Genomic DNA, 22,532 nt, shown 5'->3' with positions numbered 1-22,532 from the left:
CATGTTAACAGAGGGAACGGTCTACATATATAACAATATTGGAGCAATTTACGGCCAAATGTATTATATCAATATGTGTATAACATATGCAGAATTGATGGTACAATACAAAAAATATATTAGAAAAAATATATATAAAATAAAGAATGCAAGAAATAATGTGCTATAACAAGAGGTCATATATATGCGTATATGTATCAATATATCTAAAATAAGGATACTAACTAAAGCATACGAAGCTGTGTCAAAATAAGTGCCATGTACTGGATTATTGGTGCAGTAAATAGAGAAAAGCGAGAATGTGCTATAACAAGAGATCATGATATGTATAATATATGTGTGTATCTAAAAAATTATATATATATATATATATATATATATATATAAAGTTAATAGAAATAAAATATAATGGATACTAACTATATCAGGCTGTGTCAGCAATGATCAGATGTATAAAAAATAAAAATACAGATGCCAGTTCAAAAATTGAAAGATAGTGAATATCCAACTAACTATAACTTAATAATTTCTTAGACCTTTAAGACTGCCTCTAATCTGAATGCATTTTGACAGCTAGAGGGCATTAGTTAATGTGTTTCATAAAGAAAACATTCTATATGATAATTCAGTATAGTCACCCTGGACTCTGGAGTGATCACTGATTGGCTGAAATGCAGGTCTGTCAAAAGAACTGAAATAAGGGGTCATTTTGCAGAGGCATAGATACAAGGTAATCACAGAAGTAAATGTGTATTTCTATAACAGTGTTGGTTATTCCAAACTGGAGAATGCGTAATAAAGGGATTATCTTTCTTTTTAATCAACAATAATTCAGGTGTTGACTGTCCCTTTAAGCTGTGTTGTTGGCATCAAAACAGTGATATGCCATCATGTATAATTGTAATGGTCATTGTTTTGTATTAGGAGAACAGTTTGGACATCACATCGCAAAAAACAATCAATCTAATCAACAAGGACAGCATGTGATGATGTTGTCTCCACACACTTGTAAAACACACTCTGCAAACAATATGCCTCCATGGACCCGGTCTCATAGAAGTCTATTAAATACAGAGTGTGCTCCACAAGTGTAAGAAGACAACATCATCACATACCTATCCTTTACACATTAAATTCTAAAAAAAATATATATACAAAATTACTTCCTCCTCCTTCCCTTCTTCTTCCCACGAGACAGAGGCTCTGGGGAGGGCAACTGCCCTTTGCAACGAGTTCTCCTAGGAGATGGTTGGTGAAGAAGGGGAGGAGGAGTACTGTGAGTGGTTAAGGGATCACCAGGCTGACGAGGATATTGAGGCAGAGGAGAAAATGAAGGAGGCCCAGGCGCAGATGGTTCAGGAGCAGATGGTCTTTCACCCGGTCCACTTGGCACCTCCCGGAGGACCTGCAACATATTATTTAGAGTATTCAATATAATAATTTGGCCTTCGAGCATTTGATTCATTACTCCTGTCATGTACACTCTGAGTTCCGCCTGTTCCCTCCTGGAGGCTTGCATCTCTTCGAGGAAATTCCTCAAGATCTCCACCTCTGGGGGGATGTTCTCAGGAGAAGCTGCTGCACAGTGGGCTGCTGGTTCATGGCGTGCTGCTGCTGCACGGGGGGCTTCTGCAGGGATCTCTTCTGCAGCGGGGGCTTCTTTAGGGGTGGATGGTGCAGGGATATCTTCCAGTTCTCCAAGAGGTGGCGAGTCATCTGCACCACTCTCATGCCTGGGTGAAGGAGGAGCCTGTTGGTGCCATGCTTCCTCCTCCCTGGCCTCAGACTCTGTATATTTGAAAATGAAAGCAATCGAGATATTAGCACAGTTCCAAATAAAGATGTAAATGTTCTATTTGAAAGTGTATTAATGAGGTTGCATTTGTAATTTAATTGTAAGCAAAAGCAATCAATACGATTTACGTATTTGCAAATTCATCTTTCTGATATCTATATGGTCAAAATTAATGTCTTTTTGGGCTTGTCTTAAATCTGTTTAAATGCACACATAATCTGTAGACTAGATACTAATGTGATGGCTTTTCTTCAAATGCAACTTTCTCAAGGTAATTCTGAATGTGTTTTACGTAATAATGTTGAAAAAATATGTGTAATTGCGTTAGTCATATCCCTACTTTTTTTTTGCGTTTGAATGAGTTATGAGGTGGATGTCAAGCGATTAGTAATTGAGCTTACCAGCAGATGAGAGTCGCAGGTTCCCGGTATAAACTCCTTCGATACCGACTATGGCCACCTCGGAGATGTTGGGACACAGCAATTCCTCCCAGCGGCAAAACTCAAAGGTTTTTTCAGGATTGCCACCGGTCCCTGTTTGGTATTCTCTCTCCCTTGTGAGCTTCTTATTAAGTTCAGCTCTGCAGTCCTGTAATGGTGCTGGATAGACTTGACATCCCTCTTATAGTCCCCCACTGCATTAACAGCATTCGTGATCTCCACCCACAACTTCCTCTGATCTGAAGGGGTGGCCCTCGGTGCCTGCAGCCTCGTAGCCCTCTCCATATAAGCTTCTATAAGGGCTTCCTTCTTCTCCATGGTATATCTCTCCTCCTTCTGCCTGGGCTTCCCCTGCAATCTGAGCCTCTGTTCCCCAGACTGTGAAGCTCCCTGTCTATGCTCCTGCACTACACCACTGGGCCCAGCCACTTGTTCATCTTCAACAATGTTGCTGGGTCCACCCACCCCTTCCTCTCCCCCTTCCTCTCTAGTTCCTCTCCCCCTTCCTCTCTCCCTCCTTCTCTCCTGCCTAACCTTCTCTCTAACCTCCTCTATAAGCTCATCCCTAGCCTCCTGCCTAATGAGCTCTATTAGCTCCTGGCTAATCTGCCACCTATCCCTCCCTCCCGCCATACTCAATCAAAATGTTAAGGTGCACAAATGAAAGGGGGTCAAAATAATTAACTAATAGTAAAAAGTGCTCAAAGTGTGAAAAAAGAGGGTAAGGGGTATTAAACAGACAAACGTATATGGGGAAAAAGACGAAAATTAGGATATGTAAACAATAAGTTGGTGTAAATCAAACAAAATGTAACTATGGGATGGGTATGTGATGAAAGGGAATGGGGTATGGAGTGTATGTAGTGTTAGTGATAAGTGTATGTATGTATTGAATGTGTTTATATAATGAATGTCGAAAAAAACAACACTTACACACTCACCCAAACAAACTCTCGCTCACTAACGCTCTCTCACTAACTCACTCTCTCTCAAAAATTAACTCTCCTAGACCTGCACCTAACTCGAAAAAGCAATACAGTCAAAGAAGCCATGCTTAGAGCGTGCTTATATACCCTATGTAAATGTTTAATGATGTTCCAGTTTGCAAAGTAAACGAGGTTCAGGCGTGCTTTATTTTTAATTTGTATGTGTGCAATGTGGAGTAGTTGTTTTAATTTGCGCATGCTCATATTGAGTTTGTAAATGCAGATTTGTATTTGTGGAATGTGTATAATGCGATGATGTCATAGTGATCATTTTGCATAACATTCTCCAAATGTAGTATCTCCAAACCTAAATGCTAATTTCTGATGGTCTCGTATTTGTTAAGTGTTGTAAATGTTTATTTTTACTAATGTTTTGTAATCGGCAATGCGAATGTTTTGTTTGTGTATCAGTGTGCAATTTTTTTCCATGTTGTTTTGTTCTGTGTTGCAGATCGCAACGTATTTTCCTATTCCTTGTTTAGTGTAAATGTTGTGTAGTATTTGTTGTTTACGATTATGAATGTTGAATGCGTATATGCTATGTTGCGTGAGCGATTGTTGTTTGTACATTTGAGCTGACTGTTTTTATTGTCCATTATGTTGTATACATAATATGACAAAGCAGTGTGTATTTCTCGCGAGATTGAGTGTTAGATGAAAAAATCTGTGTTTTCTTCATTTTGCATTGATCTAATGCGCTTGTTATTATGCTTTGGGGAACAACACAGTACTCATGTTACCGCAACGCGTTACAAGGTTCTTTTTAGACTCGTAATACCTAAGTTATAAAAAGTGTGCAGTGAAAATAACGTACATGATATTAGCGAGCAGCCATAATGCCACAACTAATCTGGCTATCAGTGATTTAAATGATTCTGGCATACTTCTTTATATTGGGGTAATTGCCCTCTCAAAGGTTCTTCTTAGTGGTTCAATATATTTTGAGGTCTCTTTTTAAGGGAATTGTTTGAAAAACAGGTAAAGTAGGTCTGGATTTTTGGTGCAGCATGATATAGTCACATTTTGTTTGTTATTTTTTGGCAAAGCTAGCATTATGCCAAGGACAAACAGGTTGGTCAGGTACAGTGACAGTTCATTGGGAAAAGAAGGCACATCCATTGGCAGTACAGTGATCTTGCTGATGGTCAGGGTGGTTGCAATTAGTGAGTAAGAAAATTAACAGATGCAAAATGGTTTTGTGTTGTAAATTTGTGGACATAAAAATGATTAGATTAATAAATCACTTTATTTTTTTAGAAACAAAAGTTGGCAACCCTAAGGTTGGAGTTTATAAAGATGGATTGGCACAGTAATACAAAAAAAAACATTAGAAAGGACAAATATTAATACATTTAATCATGATCACTAGGGATTTCAATGATGCTGGCATACTTCTTGATCTCTTTATGTTGGGCTAATTGCCCTTTCAAATGTTTTTCTTAATGGTTCAATATATATTCTGAGGTCCCTTTTTAAGGGAATTGTTTGAAAAACTGGTCAGGTAGTCTTTGAAACAATTTTATTTATCTATCTATTTTACTGTCAAAGAGTAGACCATAACTTTTATTATAATAAAGGTTAGATTAAAATGTAATATCAAAATGAAGTTTTGCCATGTAACCTTAGTATTAAGACTTAAAAATGTATTTTATGTTATTGTATTTCTAAAACCTTGATTTGTATGTATGTTTATACATAATTTTGATCAAATAATTCTCATTACCTGTATGCATTTATCATGGTAGGTATGTATAATTATCTATTTGGGTTCCAACTTGAGGTTTTGAATCACTATCTCTGCCTGTAATGACATTGTTATCACACAGACAGACAGTTATAGTCAACTGCCTAATTTTGTTTGTGCATAACTACTGCCATAATCAATTGTATTCAAAAATATTATTGTTCACTATCACTTGTACAAATGGTATACATTTGCAATATATACAATGTTATAGTGCTCTACATTTGTGGATTTTGTATTTTGAATAAAAAATTGTACATGAGGGGGGCGGAGCTAGCCGGCGTCCAAGATGGTCGCTAGCATGTAGAGCTCTGAAGTAGGGTCGGCCTAAAAACAGCTTTTAGCACCACAGAACCTGCGAGCTGGAAGATAATAACAAGCGCATTTGCTGCCTAATAGCCCAGGGATCACATGAAGTGAAAAAGACCCGGTGTTGTAACTAGCACCGTGCACTACCACGGCCTTCCGCGGCCTTCCGACGGCCACTCACATGGCCCACATAGAGCCTTAACAGCATCCGCTGCGGAAGTGCGGCGCACACAGAAGCCTTCACACCGCTCATCGGAGGAACAACTCTACACCGCACGATCAGTGCTCTCCTTCTGACCAGCCACGCGGACACCATGGGAAGGGTGAGAACGTAGTGCAGACATGACAGTCTCCATTACCATATAATACACACACTGTGGCCTCATCTCCGTAACCACGCAGGGGAAACTGCTCCCACAACCGGATAACTCACGTCATACAGCTTCTCCAACCTCCATTACCCGGCAAATATCCCTGCATTCTACATAGCCCATTGCGCTGCATGGCACAAAGATGGCGCCGCTAGACACATCAGTGCAGGAATCACAGTCTCACTATACTTAGAGAAGGGGGAAATAATACACACTTACAGGCGCCCTACCTATGAACATTAACCCTCTCAATACACTTATACCTAATCACAGCAACTGAATCAGTGTATTGTAACAGAAGGGCTCCCTTCCCACTATGTCAGCCAGGAGGGCACCTAGAGCTGAAAAATCTAGTAAGAGCAGCACAGCCCCCACAGTTCACAATTTTTTCAAAGTAGTGGAAATGGCAGCTACAGATCCAACTGAACACTCAGATAAACTGCCTTCTTTAACATCTGCTTCAGATACAGACACAACAGAGACGATGCTCACTAAAGCAGACCTTCAATCCCTGCCCTCCAAAGAGGATTTCAACAATTTTATTGCCCAAGTCAGCTCCATGTTAAAGTCCAGCTTATCTGAAGTCAGGAAAGAGATAAGTGAAATTGGCAATAGAATAGCACAACTAGAAGAAGACTCAGAACACACAGATAGGTTGCTGGATGTCCAGTCACAGCAGACATCCCACCATTCCACCTTAATAACACAACTACAGAACCAAGTGGAGGACTTGGATAATAGGGGGAGACGCCAGAACATTAGAATTCGGGGTGTCACTGAGAACATCAAAACCTCAGAGCTACTCCCCTATCTACAGACCTTGTTTAATACACTTATGGATAATAAAGAAGAAATTGAGTATCCGCTTGATCGATACCACAGAGCTTTGAGACCAACCCCAAAAGACACTGCTCCTCCAAGGGACATAATTATAAAATTCACAAGTTTCAGAGACAAAGAAGACATCCTCACCGCGGCGAGGAAGAAATCACCTATATCGCACAAGGGATGTGCACTTCAATTTTTTGCAGATCTAAGTCAGCTCACACTAGCCAAGCAACGGGAGACCAGATACCTCACTTTACACCTCAGAGACCTTGGAATCCCCTACAGATGGGGCTTTCCATTTTGACTCAAAGTGATCAAGGATAACACAACTGCAACCTACAGATCAACAGAGGACTTGGAAGACTTCTGCTCATCATTAAAGATCTCACAACCCAGCCTCCCATCGCTACAGGAAGCTCCCAAAGATCAGCACCCACCAAGACAACACAGACAAGAATGGACACCTGTCCACCATGGGAAAAAGACCAAGACCTCCAAAGGGATACCTGCAAATCAAGGAGCAGTCACCTGATTGAGAGGACTACCTTGTGTTAAGTAACCTATATTTTCTGATTGCCATGTTACATATTGCCACAGCGTGGTGTGGTCCTTATAGACATTATGTCACACCCTAGGCACCTATCTGCTGCTTTGTTATTGTTTTTGTCTTTCCTCCCCTTAAGGAGTGTTACAGTTACCCCACAGTTGTTGCACAGTACTAATATTTAACTGTGTACATGTTTAATATGCCGTATGCATCATGTGTACAATACACTATGTATGTGATTAATGCGCCATATGCGCCATAAGTACAACTATAGGCTAACCACCCAATAGAGAGTTTATTCCTTATAGCAATGCCTATACCATGTAATTCCAGTCCCATATTCTAAGGCCGACCTGCTACCGCAAGTCGTAGCAGCTACTTATTCCCCCCCCACACTCCCCTTTTTTGTTTTTCATTTTTACCCACCTGAAAGCATAGTATGTTGCATGTTTATGCTTTTAGAATAAGTTTTATACATGTTGTTTTGTTTACGTTTGCCTTTTACCATTTCAGATATACCTTCTCCGAACTGCCCTTACCGCAACCTGCCTCTCCTCCTCCTTTTCCCTGGTCTGGTCGGACCCGCATGACTCACCCTATAACTCAGTCCCAGGATCTGGATCCATTTGACCTAAGGTACAACCCCCCTTGTGAGCACACACCACAGAGCCATTACGGTTCCCACTCCTCCCACCTCCCCTACCCCACTGATAGCTTAGAATGACCTCCAAAGTGTCACAGCACTCCCTCCCCACAGGAACACACACCGTCAAACTGATAACCCTTAACGCCAGGGGCCTGAACTCACCCACAAAGAGGTCGGTCGCTCTCTCCTGTTTCAAAAGAGCTAAGGCAGATGTGGTCTTTATACAGGAGACGCACTTCCCGAAAGATAACTTACCTAAATTCTCAAATAGAGATTTCCCCACTGCATATTTCGCATCCCACGCCAGCAAACGCGGGGGGGTGGGGATCATGTTCCATAGATCACTACCGTTTCAATTGTCACAAGTAGAGGCAGATCCAGAGGGCAGATGGCTAATCCTTACCGGCCTCCTATACAATTGACCTATAACCCTGGCCAACATTTACACCCCGAATTCCAAATAGGCACAGTTTTTTAGAAAAGCCGCAAATAAGATACTCCAGGTCCAGCAGGGCTCTCTAGTCATGGCTGGGGATCTGAACGTAGCCCTTGACCCTTGTATCGACTGCTCCCTAGGCCGAGGCAGCGTGCCCCTTAAAACCATCCAAGACATAACCACAACCACCCACAAACTTACCCTGATTGACGCATGGCGGGTGAAACACCCAGGTCAGCGCGACTACACTTTTTTCTCCAATCCACATAGGTGCTACTCGCGTATAGACTACATTTTCACCGACCAAATCACCCACAGCCTAGTGAGGGATGCTGACATAGAGCCTATTAGTTGGACAGACCATGCCATGGTGACAACTACATTAAACTGGTTAGACAGGCCCCTCTCCCCTTACGTGTGGAGGCTCGATGAATCACTGCTAAAAAACCCTGCATTCTCTACACGGTTAGCAGAAAAACTAAAAGAATATTTTGAATTAAACAACACTCCAGATGTAACACCGCACACCCTATGGGAGGCCCATAAATGTGTAATCAGGGGCGAAATCATTAAACACAAAGCACAGCTGACGAAACAATACCGAGAATCATACAGGTCCGCGACACAGAGCATTCGCGACATGGAGCTACAGCATAAAATGTCCCCACAAGACAAGAACTTAACAGATAGATTGAGGCAGGCGAGGAATGAACTAAACAGACTAATTTATAAAGAGGCTCAAACGAAGGCATTTTTCCTCAAGAAAACGTATCTAGCTAACTCCAATAAGATAGGCCCCTCCTTAGCAAAATCCCTTAAAGAACAAAAACTTAGCTCTTACATACACAGTTTAATCGACTCAGCTGGTCATCAAGCCCTTAGCAGCCACCAAATCGTTGATCAATTCAGGTCATTCTATAACAATCTATACAATCTGCCGAGCCCCCCACTCACAGCAACCCCACAGGCGCGGGAACAGTACATTGAGGAAGCTGCCCTACCAGTACTCCCTTCAGAGTTATCAGAAACCCTGGAGGCCCCAATATCTACCTCGGAGGTACTCTTGGCAATAAAATCCCTCCCATTATGCAAGAGCCCAGGGCCCGACGGGTTCACCAACATTTACTATAAACAGTTTAGACAGCTATTAGCTCCACACCTAACCTCCATGTTTGCAACAATAGATAAGCAGGTACCATGGCCCAGACACACCTTAGAAGCCCATATCATTGTTTTGCCAAAGGCGGACAGGGACCCCCAAAAAGTGGAAAATTATAGACCTACCTCGCTACTAAATTCTGATATTAAACTTTATGCAAAAATACTAGCAACACGATTGAATACAATCCTTCCCCAAATTATTCACGTAGATCAAACAGGGTTCATTCCCAGAAGGGAAGCGCGAGACAATACCATCCGGGGACTCCACCTAATAGAACAGTCCAGCCGGTCGGACACACCGTCAATTGTAATATCAACTGATGCTGAAAAAGCCTTTGACCGGCTGGACTGGAAGTTCCTCCATTCCTGCCTGTCCGCCTTTGGCATAGGAAGGGTAATGATCCAGAGAATTCTCAGCTTATACTCTCAGCCCTCAGCAAGGGTTAAGGCTAATGGTATCCTCTCCGACAGCTTCGAGATAAGAAATGGGACGAGGCAGGGATGCCCCTTGTCTCCACTCCTTTTCGCTATCTCAATGGAAGTCCTGGCCTCTCAGATCAGAAACAATCCCAACATTACAGGAATTGAGCTAGGTCCTAACACATATAAAGTAACACTTTACGCGGATGATGTCTTGCTTCTACTCACCCACCCGAGCGCTTCACTCCCTTACCTATTAGAAGAGTTTGACAGATTTAGTGCCCATTCCAACTTCCTCATTAACGCTAGGAAGTCTGAGATCTTAAATATAAATATTAAAAAGCAGCAGTTTGCAGCCTTGGCGAACTGCTGCCCCTACAAACTAAACTGACAAAATTAAATACCTTGGTGTTTATCTTACCCCGAATAGTGGCAAACTGTTTAAACATAATTATATACCTATTATGCACAGACTTAAGAAAGAGCTAGACAATTGGCAAAACAAGCCACTTTTGTGGTGGGGCCGTATACAGGCGGTCAAGATAACAGCCCTCCCGCGGTTACTCTACATAATGCAGGCGGTGCCGATACACTTACCAAATACATACCTTCACCAAATACAGTCAATGCTAAACTCATTCATCTGGGGAAGTATTAAACCACGCATTAGCAAAAAAGTCATTATGTCCCCACTGGGAGCGGGAGGTTTGGGGGTACCCTCGATCCAGCAATATTACAGGGCAATAGTGATGCAGAGAGTTCTTGAATGGCATGACAGCACAAATAGCAAACAAAAGAGTCAATATGTGTCGGCACTTAAGTAACAGGTTACCGTGGCAATAAACAAACGTCCTCTCATGTATATTGGAGGGCTAGTAAGTAATGATCAAACTGCCTTAGTTCCCAGTACGGGCGTGTATATAGCCTCTCACCTTTCCTGGTAAAGTGTTGTCCAAAATCGCCACCTCTGTTAAGGAAAACAGGGAGATCCACGATAACCCTCTGTGCGCAAACCAGGTGCACACTCTGGCAGTCCGGCACTTGTCGCCTTCTCTGACCGCTAAGGTTTCCTCGACGTGGTCCCTCTCTGATGGCGTGTGACGTCACTGTACACTTCCGGTCCGTCGGAACCTCTTTCCCCGGTACTAAGCTATGCAGATAACAGCAGTTCCCAGGGCCTGAACTGGTGAGCTGTACTCGGTATGCAGAAAATCCACACTGTCGCTGGTGCAAACCTCGGCTCCACAACGCAATTTCAACAAAAACAAATGAGGTGCACAGACAGCCGGTGGTAAGTTCCAGTTTCTTTTATTTCAATAAAAAATCTTTGTCCCAACAAGGGTATAGGATTCACAAGCTGTGCAGAAGTTGGAGATAGCTTCACTTTAGTGACTGATTGCTGACATGTTTCGGCAATTAAGCCGTAATCGTAGCTACAGTCTCAGGTGAGCACCAGTCCTATATACTGGTTCCTGTTACCTGATTGGTTAAAAGATAATTAAAACCATACCTGGAGTGAAGCTATATCCAGCCCTCCTCAAATTGGATATAACAGGATAACATTTGTCCCATATCAAGAATCTGTGATATATACAATCATTTGTGAATTATAAACTAAAACAATCAACCATACATAAATGAGAATGAAATAAGCTTAACACTTTTTGAAAGGTGAATCCTAATATAATGTAATCTAAACAAAGAGTCACATCAATACTTGTTAGTACATTTGTTAACTGGAGGGAAATAGTGAATTTTCCAAATGCCTTTTTCTAGCTTATTCAATGAATATGGATAAATACTTTATTAACAAATACATATGAACCAACAAAGTGAAAATCTGACTCAATGTTGAAGAGCATACAGCTTACACACATACCTATATATATGCAAATGATATTTTTAATGTATAGATATTTCTCTCTATATATTCTATACTAAACAGGTATGTGAAGATACAGTGTTGTAGTTACATATTTCAGGGCTAAAAAATGGAAACACAGACCCAGGACCAGGACTTTTATTCCCAGAAATTTATTAGGTCAAATTCTGAATTTAACCCTTCTGGGACTCTGGTCCTGAGTCTGTGTATCCAAAATACCTCTCTTTTTTCCAGCAGTCTCTCTCTGTCACCTCCTCTTTTGTTCGTTTTGACCTGTTCTATAATGGTCCATCTTAATGACTTGATACTTGTTTGATGACAGGTTTTAAAGTGCTGAACCAGAGGTGTAGTTAGTTTACCATTTTTAATGTTTGAGATGTGTTCCCTAATCCTTTCTCTAGTCTCCCTAGTTGTAAGTCCTGTATACTGTACATTACATTCAATGCAGGTAAGTAAATAAATTGCGAACCTCGTTCTGCAATTCAGACAAGAGAAATGTCGAAAATTCTCTCCAGTTACACAGCTTCTGAAGCCTACTCCCTGTTGTAAAAATTCACAGGCAGTACACTGTGTGTAATTACATTTAAAGGTACCTTTAAATGTCATCCAGGATGAGCCTGCCTCATCCCTAGCTCTAAGCTGTGTAGGAGCAAGTATGTTGCTAAGGCTTACACCACGTCTGAAGGCATATCTACACCCTTTTGAAACCGTATCTACCAAGCCATCATCTGCTTTAAGTATATTGAAATGTTTTCTAACAATGTTGCAGATCTGGTGGAATTGGTTACTATATTGGGTAATAAAAGATACCCCCTCAAATTCCTTTGTTCTATCTTTAGTTCTATCTTCAAGATAGATATTTCTTGGATTTGCCCCAATATTCAATCTATGATGACTGACTTGGTCTCTTTTATAGCCTCTTTCGCAGAACCTCTCCTCCAGCTCTAAGGATTGTGTTTCATATTCCTTATCCATTGTGTAATTCCTCCGTAGTCTAATGAATTGTCCTTTAAGGACCGACTTAAAGACTCTTTTCGGATGGTTGCTTTTGGCATGGAGGAGGGTATTGCCAGTAATGGGTTTCCTGTATACTTTACTGCTTACATGATTGTTATTCATGCCTGTCAGAGTAACATCCAAATAATTAATACTTGTTTTATTAAATTCAAATGTGAATTTTATGCCAACACCATTTTCATTAAGTAGGGATACAAAGCTTAAAGCTTCCTCTTCCGTACCATACCAGATCATTAGCAGGTCATCAATGTACCTCCTATAATACATGATCTTATGTTTCCAAAGTTCATTACATCCAAAGATGTGGGACAGCTCCCACCAACCCATAAAAAGGTTGGCGTATGAAGGGGCAAACTTTGCCCCCATAGCTGTCCCACATCTCTGGAGGTAATGAACTCCCTCAAAGGTAAAGGCATTGTGTGTTAATAAGAATTCTGTTACTCTAAGGATAAAGCCACAAAACCTGTGGCTATAGTTCGTAAATCTTGACAGGCAAAAATCCAAAGCTTCTAGGCCCTTATTATGTGGAATGGAGGAGTACAGTGCCACAACATCAATTGTGAGCCAACTGTATCCTTCTCTCCAAACAACATTGTCCATCTCATTTAATAGTTGTTTGGTGTCTCTCAGATAACTATTTAGACCCTTAACCAGTGGCTGCAAAATTTCATCCAGCCACTGAGAAAGGGGTTCAAACAGAGAGCCAATACCACTAATGATGGGCCTGCCCTTCACGTCCACAAGAGACTTGTGGACTTTGGGCAAAAAATTGAAGATGGGAGTTATAGGGCAATCTACCACCAAAAAATCAAATGTGGATTGATCTATATACCCTTCTTCCTTACCATCATCCAATAACTGTAATAAATCACGTTTGAAGCGATGTACAGGATTGAAGTCTAATACTTGGTATTGTGAGGGGTCAGTAAGTTGTCTTAATGCTTCTTGGACAAAAAAACTTTTATCCATAACAACTACTGACCCCCCCTTGTCAGCTGACCTAATCACCAGGTTGTGATTCTCCTTTAGACTATTCAGGGTAGAAAACTCCTCCTTGCTAAGGTTGGAGTAATTGCTCCCATGAGTGGTGTAAGCCAATTTGTTTAAATCAAATTCTACCCTATTCTGAAATTTTTCCAAAATTGTGCCTCTATTATGTATGGGATAGAACTTGGAGGTAGGGCGAAAAGACGGACCTTTTTCAATTGTGTTATCAGAAGTATCCAGTTCCAGTAGTCCCTCTGTTCGCAACACCTCCAAATTCTCTAAATCCCAGGCCTCCCCAAAGGAAAGAGGGGGATCTTTGCAAACTTAATTACAATCAGTAGTTTCCCTATCTAATAGAAGTTCGTTAGGTGTTGTGTTGTAATGTTTTTTTGAGGGGGTATCTTTTATTACCCAATATAGTAACCAATTCCACCAGATCTGCAACATTGTTAGAAAACATTTCAATATACTTAAAGCAGATGATGGCTTGGTAGATACGGTTTCAAAAGGGTGTAGATATGCCTTCAGACGTGGTGTAAGCCTTAGCAACATACTTGCTCCTACACAGCTTAGAGCTAGGGATGAGGCAGGCTCATCCTGGATGACATTTAAAGGTACCTTTAAATGTAATTACACACAGTGTACTGCCTGTGAATTTTTACAACAGGGAGTAGGCTTCAGAAGCTGTGTAACTGGAGAGAATTTTCGACATTTCTCTTGTCTGAATTGCAGAACGAGGTTCGCAATTTATTTACTTACCTGCATTGAATGTAATGTACAGTATACAGGACTTACAACTATGGAGACTAGAGAAAGGATTAGGGAACACATCTCAAACATTAAAAATGGTATACTAACTACACCTCTGGTTCAGCACTTTAAAACCTGTCATCAAACAAGTATCAAGTCATTAAGATGGACCATTATAGAACAGGTCAAAACGAACAAAAGAGGAGGTGACAGAGAGAGACTGCTGGAAAAAAGAGAGGTATTTTGGATACACAGACTCAGGACCAGAGTCCCAGAAGGGTTAAATTCAGAATTTGACCTAATAAATTTCTGGGAATAAAAGTCCTGGTCCTGGGTCTGTGTTTCCATTTTTTAGCCCTGAAATATGTAACTACAACACTGTATCTTCACATACCTGTTTAGTATAGAATATATAGAGAGAAATATCTATACATTAAAATTATTATTTGCATATATATAGGTATGTGTGTAAGCTGTATGCTCTTCAACATTGAGTCAGATTTTCACTTTGTTGGTTCATATGTATTTGTTAATAAAGTATTTATCCATATTCATTGAATAAGCTAGAAAAAGGCATTTGGAAAATTCACTATTTCCCTCCAGTTAACAAATGTACTAACAAGTATTGATGTGACTCTTTGTTTAGATTACATTATATTAGGATTCACCTTTCAAAAAGTGTTAAGCTTATTTCATTCTCATTTATGTATGGTTGATTGTTTTAGTTTATAATTCACAAATGATTGTATATATCACAGATTCTTGATATGGGACAAATGTTATCCTGTTATATCCAATTTGAGAAGGGCTGGATATAGCTTCACTCCAGGTATGGTTTTAATTATCTTTTAACCAATCAGGTAACAGGAACCAGTATATAGGACTGGTGCTCACCTGAGACTGTAGCTACGATTACGGCTTAATTGCCGAAACATGTCAGCAATCAGTCACTGAAGTGAAGCTATCTCCAACTTCTGCACAGCTTGTGAATCCTATACCCTTGTTGGGACAAAGATTTTTTATTGCAATAAAAGAAACTGGAACTTACCACCGGCTGTCTGTGCACCTCATTTGTTTTTGTTGAAAGCACAAATAGCAAAGCATGGGCATCTATTGACTCTTTCCTTTTAACCTCACCTAGCTTGGGCCCCCTTACCTGGATCAGTCACTCAGCCCGACCACCCCTCGCAAAAACATCCCAACTCTATGCCCACCTTTTCAAGACCTGGGACATAATACGAGCCAAAGACAGGGGAATCTCTTCCCCTGTCTCCCCGATGACACCAATATCACACAACGCCGAGTTCTTGGGAGGTCTATTGGCGGAGAGGCATCGCCCAGGCGGCATGTCAAACACAACCCCATTTGCCAATCTGGTCTCTAACCATACACTGAAAACACGCTCACAAATGACAGATATCGCTGGGGGGAGCTTCTCCTCCTGGCTCAAATATGCCCAACTGACACACCTCCTGAAAATCTCACCCCATAAGGACAGTTTAACTAGAGAACTAACTCCATTTGAAAGGTTGTGCCTGTCGGGCTCCCCGCCCCGTAGCTCCCTCTCTATAGCAAAGAAAATGCTAGATAACACCCTTATGGTACCGCCCCCCTCATACAAGCTCCACTGGCAAGCAGAACTAGGGAGGGAAATATCAGAAGAGCAATGGCAGGCGATTCTCTATAGCACTTCCAAGTCCTCGTCCTTAGCTAGAATCTTGGAATTGAACCACAAGGTCCTATTCCGTTGGTACCTCACACCCGAAAGAATTAAACAAATCTACCCGAGAGCAGGCGCCACTTGCTGGAGGGGGTGCGGGGCGGTGGGAACGATGGCCCACATATGGTGGCACTGTCCAGTGATCTCCCCTTTCTGGAGGAGAGTAGAGAAATTCCTCAAGGAGCTCATGGGTCCAACATTTATCCTTACACCCCTCACTGCCCTCCTGAACCACAAATATGAAAAGGTTTGTAAGATCAGATGGAAGCTCCTACAAATTACCATTAATAGTGCGAAAGCACTTATCACCCGGAAATGGAAATCCATAAATGTCCCCACGACCCAGGAGTGGTTCCACCACACCTCGGAACTCTTGGAGGGGGAAGAGTATTACTTCTTCAAGAACGGCAACCTGGCCTTCTTTCATGAAGTTTGGTTCTATTGGGAGTCCTTCTCCCACACCCTGAGAGAGACGACACACTCTACCCCACCCGGCACTCCTTAGGGAACGACACTTCCGACCAGACCTCCCCTCCCTTCCCTCCCCCTCCCCTCCCTCCCCCTCCCCTCCCTCCCTCTTTCCCCCCCACCATATATTGCTCTTACGTCATACAGGCAGGAAAGGTTATATTTTATTAAAGGACAGAATGGTATTAGTTGTTTGTTTATAATTGTTTATAGTCATGTGCGTTGCAGTTGAAACGTACTGACTTATTTACCTTCAAATTGCGTTATTGATATATTATGCTGGGAACTTGCCAAAGTCTTGAGGGCCGTCACTGGATCCCCTCACTTAATACGCCCCAATACAAAGACTACTTGGACATTATACTCCATGGACTTTTATAGAGCGTGGGGATGTGAGCAACCACTTACCAACTGTATAATTGTTCCTAGATTCTGTGCTGTATTGTATCGCAATTATATTTCAATAAAAGTTTAAAAAAAAAAAAAAAAAAAAAAATTGTACATGAACTTATTTAGGTTGTCAAACCTTTTTATTTAGTTGTTGGGGCGGAGTGAAAGGGGGCCCGGTTTTGGAATTCTGCCTTGAGCTCCGCAATGGCTAGAGCTGTCCCTGCTTGAAAGTGTTAGTGCTTTAGATCCAGAGCAATAATTGAAGAGCAAGATTGTAGCGCTAATATGGAGTTGTTCAGTTGCACCTCTGGCAAGCCTGCAATGTATCCTGGGGTCAGAGGTGAGAATGCCAAGATGCGGTAAGTGCAGCGGGCAAAAACTTCTAGAGTTAAGGAGCCAGCTGTTCGGCTCTTAAATTTATGAGGTTGCGCTTACCAAGAGAGGAATTAAACAGTCCTGATCTGTAACTGCACAGAGGAACAGAGTAACAACTGTTAGAAGGAAGCAGGATTAAATACAGCTGAACCAGATACTGCAACCACGGTGTGACAAGACCAATCTCGCCACTGTGCATTGGAGGAGCCTGGTTGCCGCCTGCTGCCTTTAGACTATGGCCCCATGTCGAAACGCTTGCTTTTCACCTGCAAAGACACGAAAGCCGGGTCATTCAGTACCGTCCCTATTTGAACAGTGATACCCCAGATAGCTATGCCATGTAGCCCATTTGTATAACGAAAGACTATGTGAAAGACTTTGGCTCCATGGCAATTGAACTGTATTTCTCTGCCTGTGATAATTACATCAACCATTGTGTAAGGTAATTGCATCAACCATTGTGTAAGGTAATTGCATCAACCATTGTGTAAGGTAATTGTATCCCAGGCAGAGGTGAGGATTTTGTGTGGGAGGGTCTGAGTGTATTGTATATGCTTATCGATTGTTTTACCAAACCCTGTGGGTGGTACTAATGTGTAAGAATGTGTATTTAAGAACAATAAACACACAGCTCTGGCTGAAATCTGCTTGACCCTCACCACGGAGCTTTGACTCGTGCTTGGGGGGAGGGAGAGGGGAAATTTACTGTATGCCATTAGAGACTGATTGCCAGGAGTGTAAGCCACTGGGGTGCTTTTGCTGTTAAGCTGCTAGCAGCTATTCGTGTGGTTCCAGTACAGGAGTTTGGTGTTCTGCGGTAGCTACCTGTGCCTCTGTAAGGGAAGATCTACTAAATGGTGGTTTAACCCTTTTATGCTTGGGGGTGCCATAACACACGGCAGTTTCACAAGCCCCAAGCTTGTATAGCTAGAAATCAGTTTGATGAGAAGTCAGGGTGCCCAGCAAGGCTGTAGATACAGGAATAACAAGGATTGAAGGTAAGACAAATCTTGCAGCTTGAGAATGGAGAGGATCAGTGAGACTGCATTAGCCTCATGTAGAAACTTTGAAAAAGGAACAACCCCTAATTAAAGGGGCAGAACCTTACATTCTCAAAACATGTAATATTTTACACCTAAATGTCACCTTATTTGGATATCCAATATAGGACTAAGTTATGAGTGGCACGTTAACTGTTGAACACAGCAGATAAGGGATTTATCTACGCTCTTCACGCACAGCAAAAGTAGCATGAATATTACAGGTTGAAAATAAACTTGTTTGCTTGAGCGCAATTTAATTCAAAGCAATTTGTGATAATGAAATTTCATAGCTTTGCTTAAATATTACAATCGACTAAAATATTGCACAAAACACAAATTATATTTAAAAGTACAGTTATATATCTTGGAGGGTCACACAATCCCCCAGGAACTTTTAATAGCCAAACTTGTAGTTATACCAAAACCCGGAAAAAAATAAAATCTGCCTCAATTATTGCCCAATTTCACTCATCAATCAGGACTTAAAAATATTTACAAAAATTCTAGCTAACCGCCTTAAACAAGTCCTACCTAACTTGATCCACCAAGACCAGGTGGGTTTTATTAAAGATAGAGAAGCATCTGATAATGTTCGCAGGATGGTTAACATTATACACCATTTGACAGAATCGGGCACGCCTTCTTCTTTCACTGGATGCGGAGAAGGCGTTTGATAGAATAGACTGGCAATTTATGCTAACACTCAATCACATGGGATTCAATGACTCCTTTGTTAAGGCCCTTAAAGCTATATATTCCACTCCAATGGGCAAGTATCTTTGGCAGGTTATAAATCTAAACTCTTCCCTATACTTAATGGCACAAGACAGGGATGTCCCCTCACATCCCTTCTCTTTGCTTTATGCAAACAAAAACATTCCTGACATAACAGGCATCACATTTGGAAAGCAAGAATACAAATTAACACTTTACGCAGATGACATCCTACTTACAATCACCAAACCACGCATTACCCTGCCCAACCTATATAAGTCACTAAATAAATTCTATGGGATTTCAGGATATAAAATAAATTCTGATAAATGCAAAGTCTTACCCATCGCAATACCCCCCACTCAAAAATTGCTTGAATTAAACTTTGATCTACAATGTATCTATTAAATATCTGGGTATTCATCTAACTCCCCAGTTCAACAACTCTATAAAATGAATGATAACATTCTCTATAAAGAAATAAGAAAAAAATTAAATAAATGGAAAACCTATAACTTTTCGTGGTTGGGTCACCTGGCAGCAGTAAAAATGACCATCATACAGCAAATATTATATCTGTGGTGTCAGGGTTTAAAGGCTCCCTGTGGAGGTGCGCTCACGGATGCATAAATCAGATTTAATGTCCAATAAAGGCGGCAGCTCTTCCAAAAGATTTGAGTACGATGAGAGGATCTATATTTGAGATAAGAAGGTGCCAAACATAGGGTGATATCGTCACTAACTGCAAACACGCTCAGGTAACAGATAGAAGGGATACTTACAAAAACAGCGGCACCAAGATGTGCCTAGCAAAACAGACCGGGACCTCAACCGTCGCCCAGAAGACCAACCAATGGCGTGCACCAGCCTCCCGCAGTCACGTGAGTGTTGCAGCCAATCATGAATCCTTGGGCTCACACACCTTCCTTCCAAGTGTCCGATTGAGCAAAACAACAACAGTGTAGACAAACCAGGTGTCCCATACACTGCAGTTTCTGGAAATTGATTAGTTATGATACTAGGGTAAAAAGATGACCCACTCCAATGAGGAACTATAAAAACAATTTATTTAAAATGTTTTAAAATCAGCAACGCGTTTCTCGACCACGCAGGGTCGTTTCATCAGGCTTTACTCTGATTAAAGCCTGATTAAATGACCCTGCGTGGTCGAGAAACGCGTTGCTGATTTTAAAACATTTTAAATAAATTGTTTTTATAGTACCTCGTTGGAGTGGGTCATCTTTTTACGCTAGTATCATAACTAATCAATTTCCAGAAACTGCAGTGTATGGGACACCTGGTTTGTCTACACTGTTGTTGTTTTGCTCAATCGGACACCTGGAAGGAAGGTGTGTGAGCCCAAGGATTCGTGATTGGCTGCAACACTCACGTGACTGCGGGAGGCTTGGTGCACGCCATTGGTTGGTCTTCCGGGCGACGGTTGAGGTCCCGGTCTGTTTTGCTAGGCACATCTTGGTGCCGCTGTGTTTGTAAGTATCCCTTCTATCTGTTACCTGAGCGTGTTTGCAGTTAGTGACGATATCACCCTATGTTTGGCGCCTTCTTATCTCAAATATAGATCCTCTCAAATATTATATCTATTCAGAACACTACCCATAAAGATTATAAAATCAGAACTAATAACACTACAAGACGAAATAACAGCCTTTATCAGGGGGAAATGTCAGGTGAGAATCTCAAATAAAACACTCACTAGACACAAAAAACTAGGGGGGGAATAGGGGCTCCTAATCTCCAAGACTACTACCATGCGGCTAGACTAGCTCAAGATACCTTGATCAATAGAACAAAAAGAGATGCACTATGGATAACTCTGTAGTCAGAGATGGGAGGATGGGATGTCCCTGATAAAGTGCAAGCTCTAAACAAAACAACTAAATCACATTGACCCCCCACAACTGATACCACTATATACATATTGAATAAACTAGTCAAGGGTTTGAAACTCCTCCATGATCATTCTACACTAATACCAATATGATACCTATTAGACGAGGACCACCGGAAACTTATAAGTAAATGGGAGAACAAAGGGTTATATAGAGTGGCAGGTTTATTGGGAAACGGTATGATACTTACATTCTCACAAATAAAAAATAAATTAGACCCCTACAAACTTCATTGGTTTGGTACCTATATCTACAGATTACTTCCTCCATTCAAAAGTTCCTTAGGAAAGCTCCTAATCATACACCCACTACTGTGGCACTCCTAAGCACCTCACCTATTAGACCAAAACAAGCCATTTCTAGAATATATCAATATACAGAACTCACCGAAAAAAAAAAAACCTTGACTATGATCAATTGGGAGAAGGATTTGGGGATCACCTTAGATAGAGAGACCTGCGAGAACATTTTTAGCTCCGCTGACAAAGGTCTGCTAAGTGTAGACTTAAATGAGAACTCTACCAAAACAATTTTTATGTGGTACTAAATACCCCTAAGAACATCACACATGTCTCAATCTAATACAAGAAGATGTTACAGGGGTTGTGAGGACCTAGGCACATATAGACACATGTGGGACTGCTGTAAAGCTCAAACAATATGGAGGACATTATCCTTACTTATTAGTTATCTGCTAGATGAAGAGGTGCAACTCACAATAACACAAGCCCTCCTACATGAACCTATCAAAAATACAAGAAATCCATCAATATACTTATTAAAATACTTTGCACAGTCACTAGAACTTGCATCGCAAAATACTGGAAAACTGGCACACTGACCTGGGCTGAGGTTAGGAATAAAATTATCACTACCCATACTATGTACGATTCAGCCACATACATTTTAGATAACAGGGAAAGTGTCCATAAGATATGGTATTATTGAATTCTAAAAGACAGTAAGAACATCAATAATGGCTTGAACCAATATGAGGAGATATCTCTACATAAAATCATACTGGTCAGAATATATTAACCCCTTAACGACACATGTCGTACAGGGTACGTCGCACACAACCTGGTCTTTAAAGACCAGCGACGTACCCTGTACGACATCAGGGTTTAAAGCGGCTGGAAGCGATCCTGATCGCTTCCAGCCGCTTTCAAGGTATTGCTGTGATGCCTCAACATTGAGGCATCACTGCAATACCTTTTTTCCCAAACCGATGCAGAGAGAGCCACTCTGTGGCCCTCTCTGCACCGGTTGCGATGGGCCCGATCGTTGGTGGGTGGGAGCAGCTTCAGGGAGGCGGGTGGGCGGCCCATCGCTACCCGGCATCCGGTTCCTGAATGTGCAATGTGCACGCCGGGTGCCGGGAGCGTGCGGGGGCCTGCAGGGAGCGCGCGTGCGCGCGCATATGTGCGCGCGATCGCGTAACAGCCACTGCCACCAATGAATTTATGAATGGGAGAGAGGGAGAGGGAGGGGGGGGAGAGAGGGAGAGGGAGGGGGGGAAATAATTTTCAAAAGGATCTGGGAGGGGGAGAGGGAGGAGGGTATTAGGGGGGGGCAGCTACACTACAGAAAACA

The 22,532-nt window shown here is 41.6% G+C and overlaps 1 protein-coding gene across 1 annotated transcript in view; it reads right to left on the bottom strand.

Annotated features, from left to right (window-relative positions):
* The window catches only part of LOC128659899 (zinc finger protein 585A-like), a 491,003-nt gene that overhangs the window by 165,639 nt on the left and 302,832 nt on the right, over positions 1-22,532 (bottom strand). The window contains exon 4 of the mRNA XM_053713487.1: positions 17,513-17,526. Coding sequence (XP_053569462.1) covers positions 17,513-17,526 — 14 coding nt within the window. The remainder of the gene's footprint in view (positions 1-17,512; positions 17,527-22,532) is intronic.

Source organism: Bombina bombina, chromosome 5, assembly GCF_027579735.1.
Source record: "Bombina bombina isolate aBomBom1 chromosome 5, aBomBom1.pri, whole genome shotgun sequence".
In the NCBI taxonomy this organism is placed as follows: Eukaryota; Metazoa; Chordata; class Amphibia; order Anura; family Bombinatoridae; genus Bombina; species Bombina bombina.
Note: the sequence above shows the minus strand (reverse complement) of the source record. Positions and strands in the feature narration are given on the sequence as shown.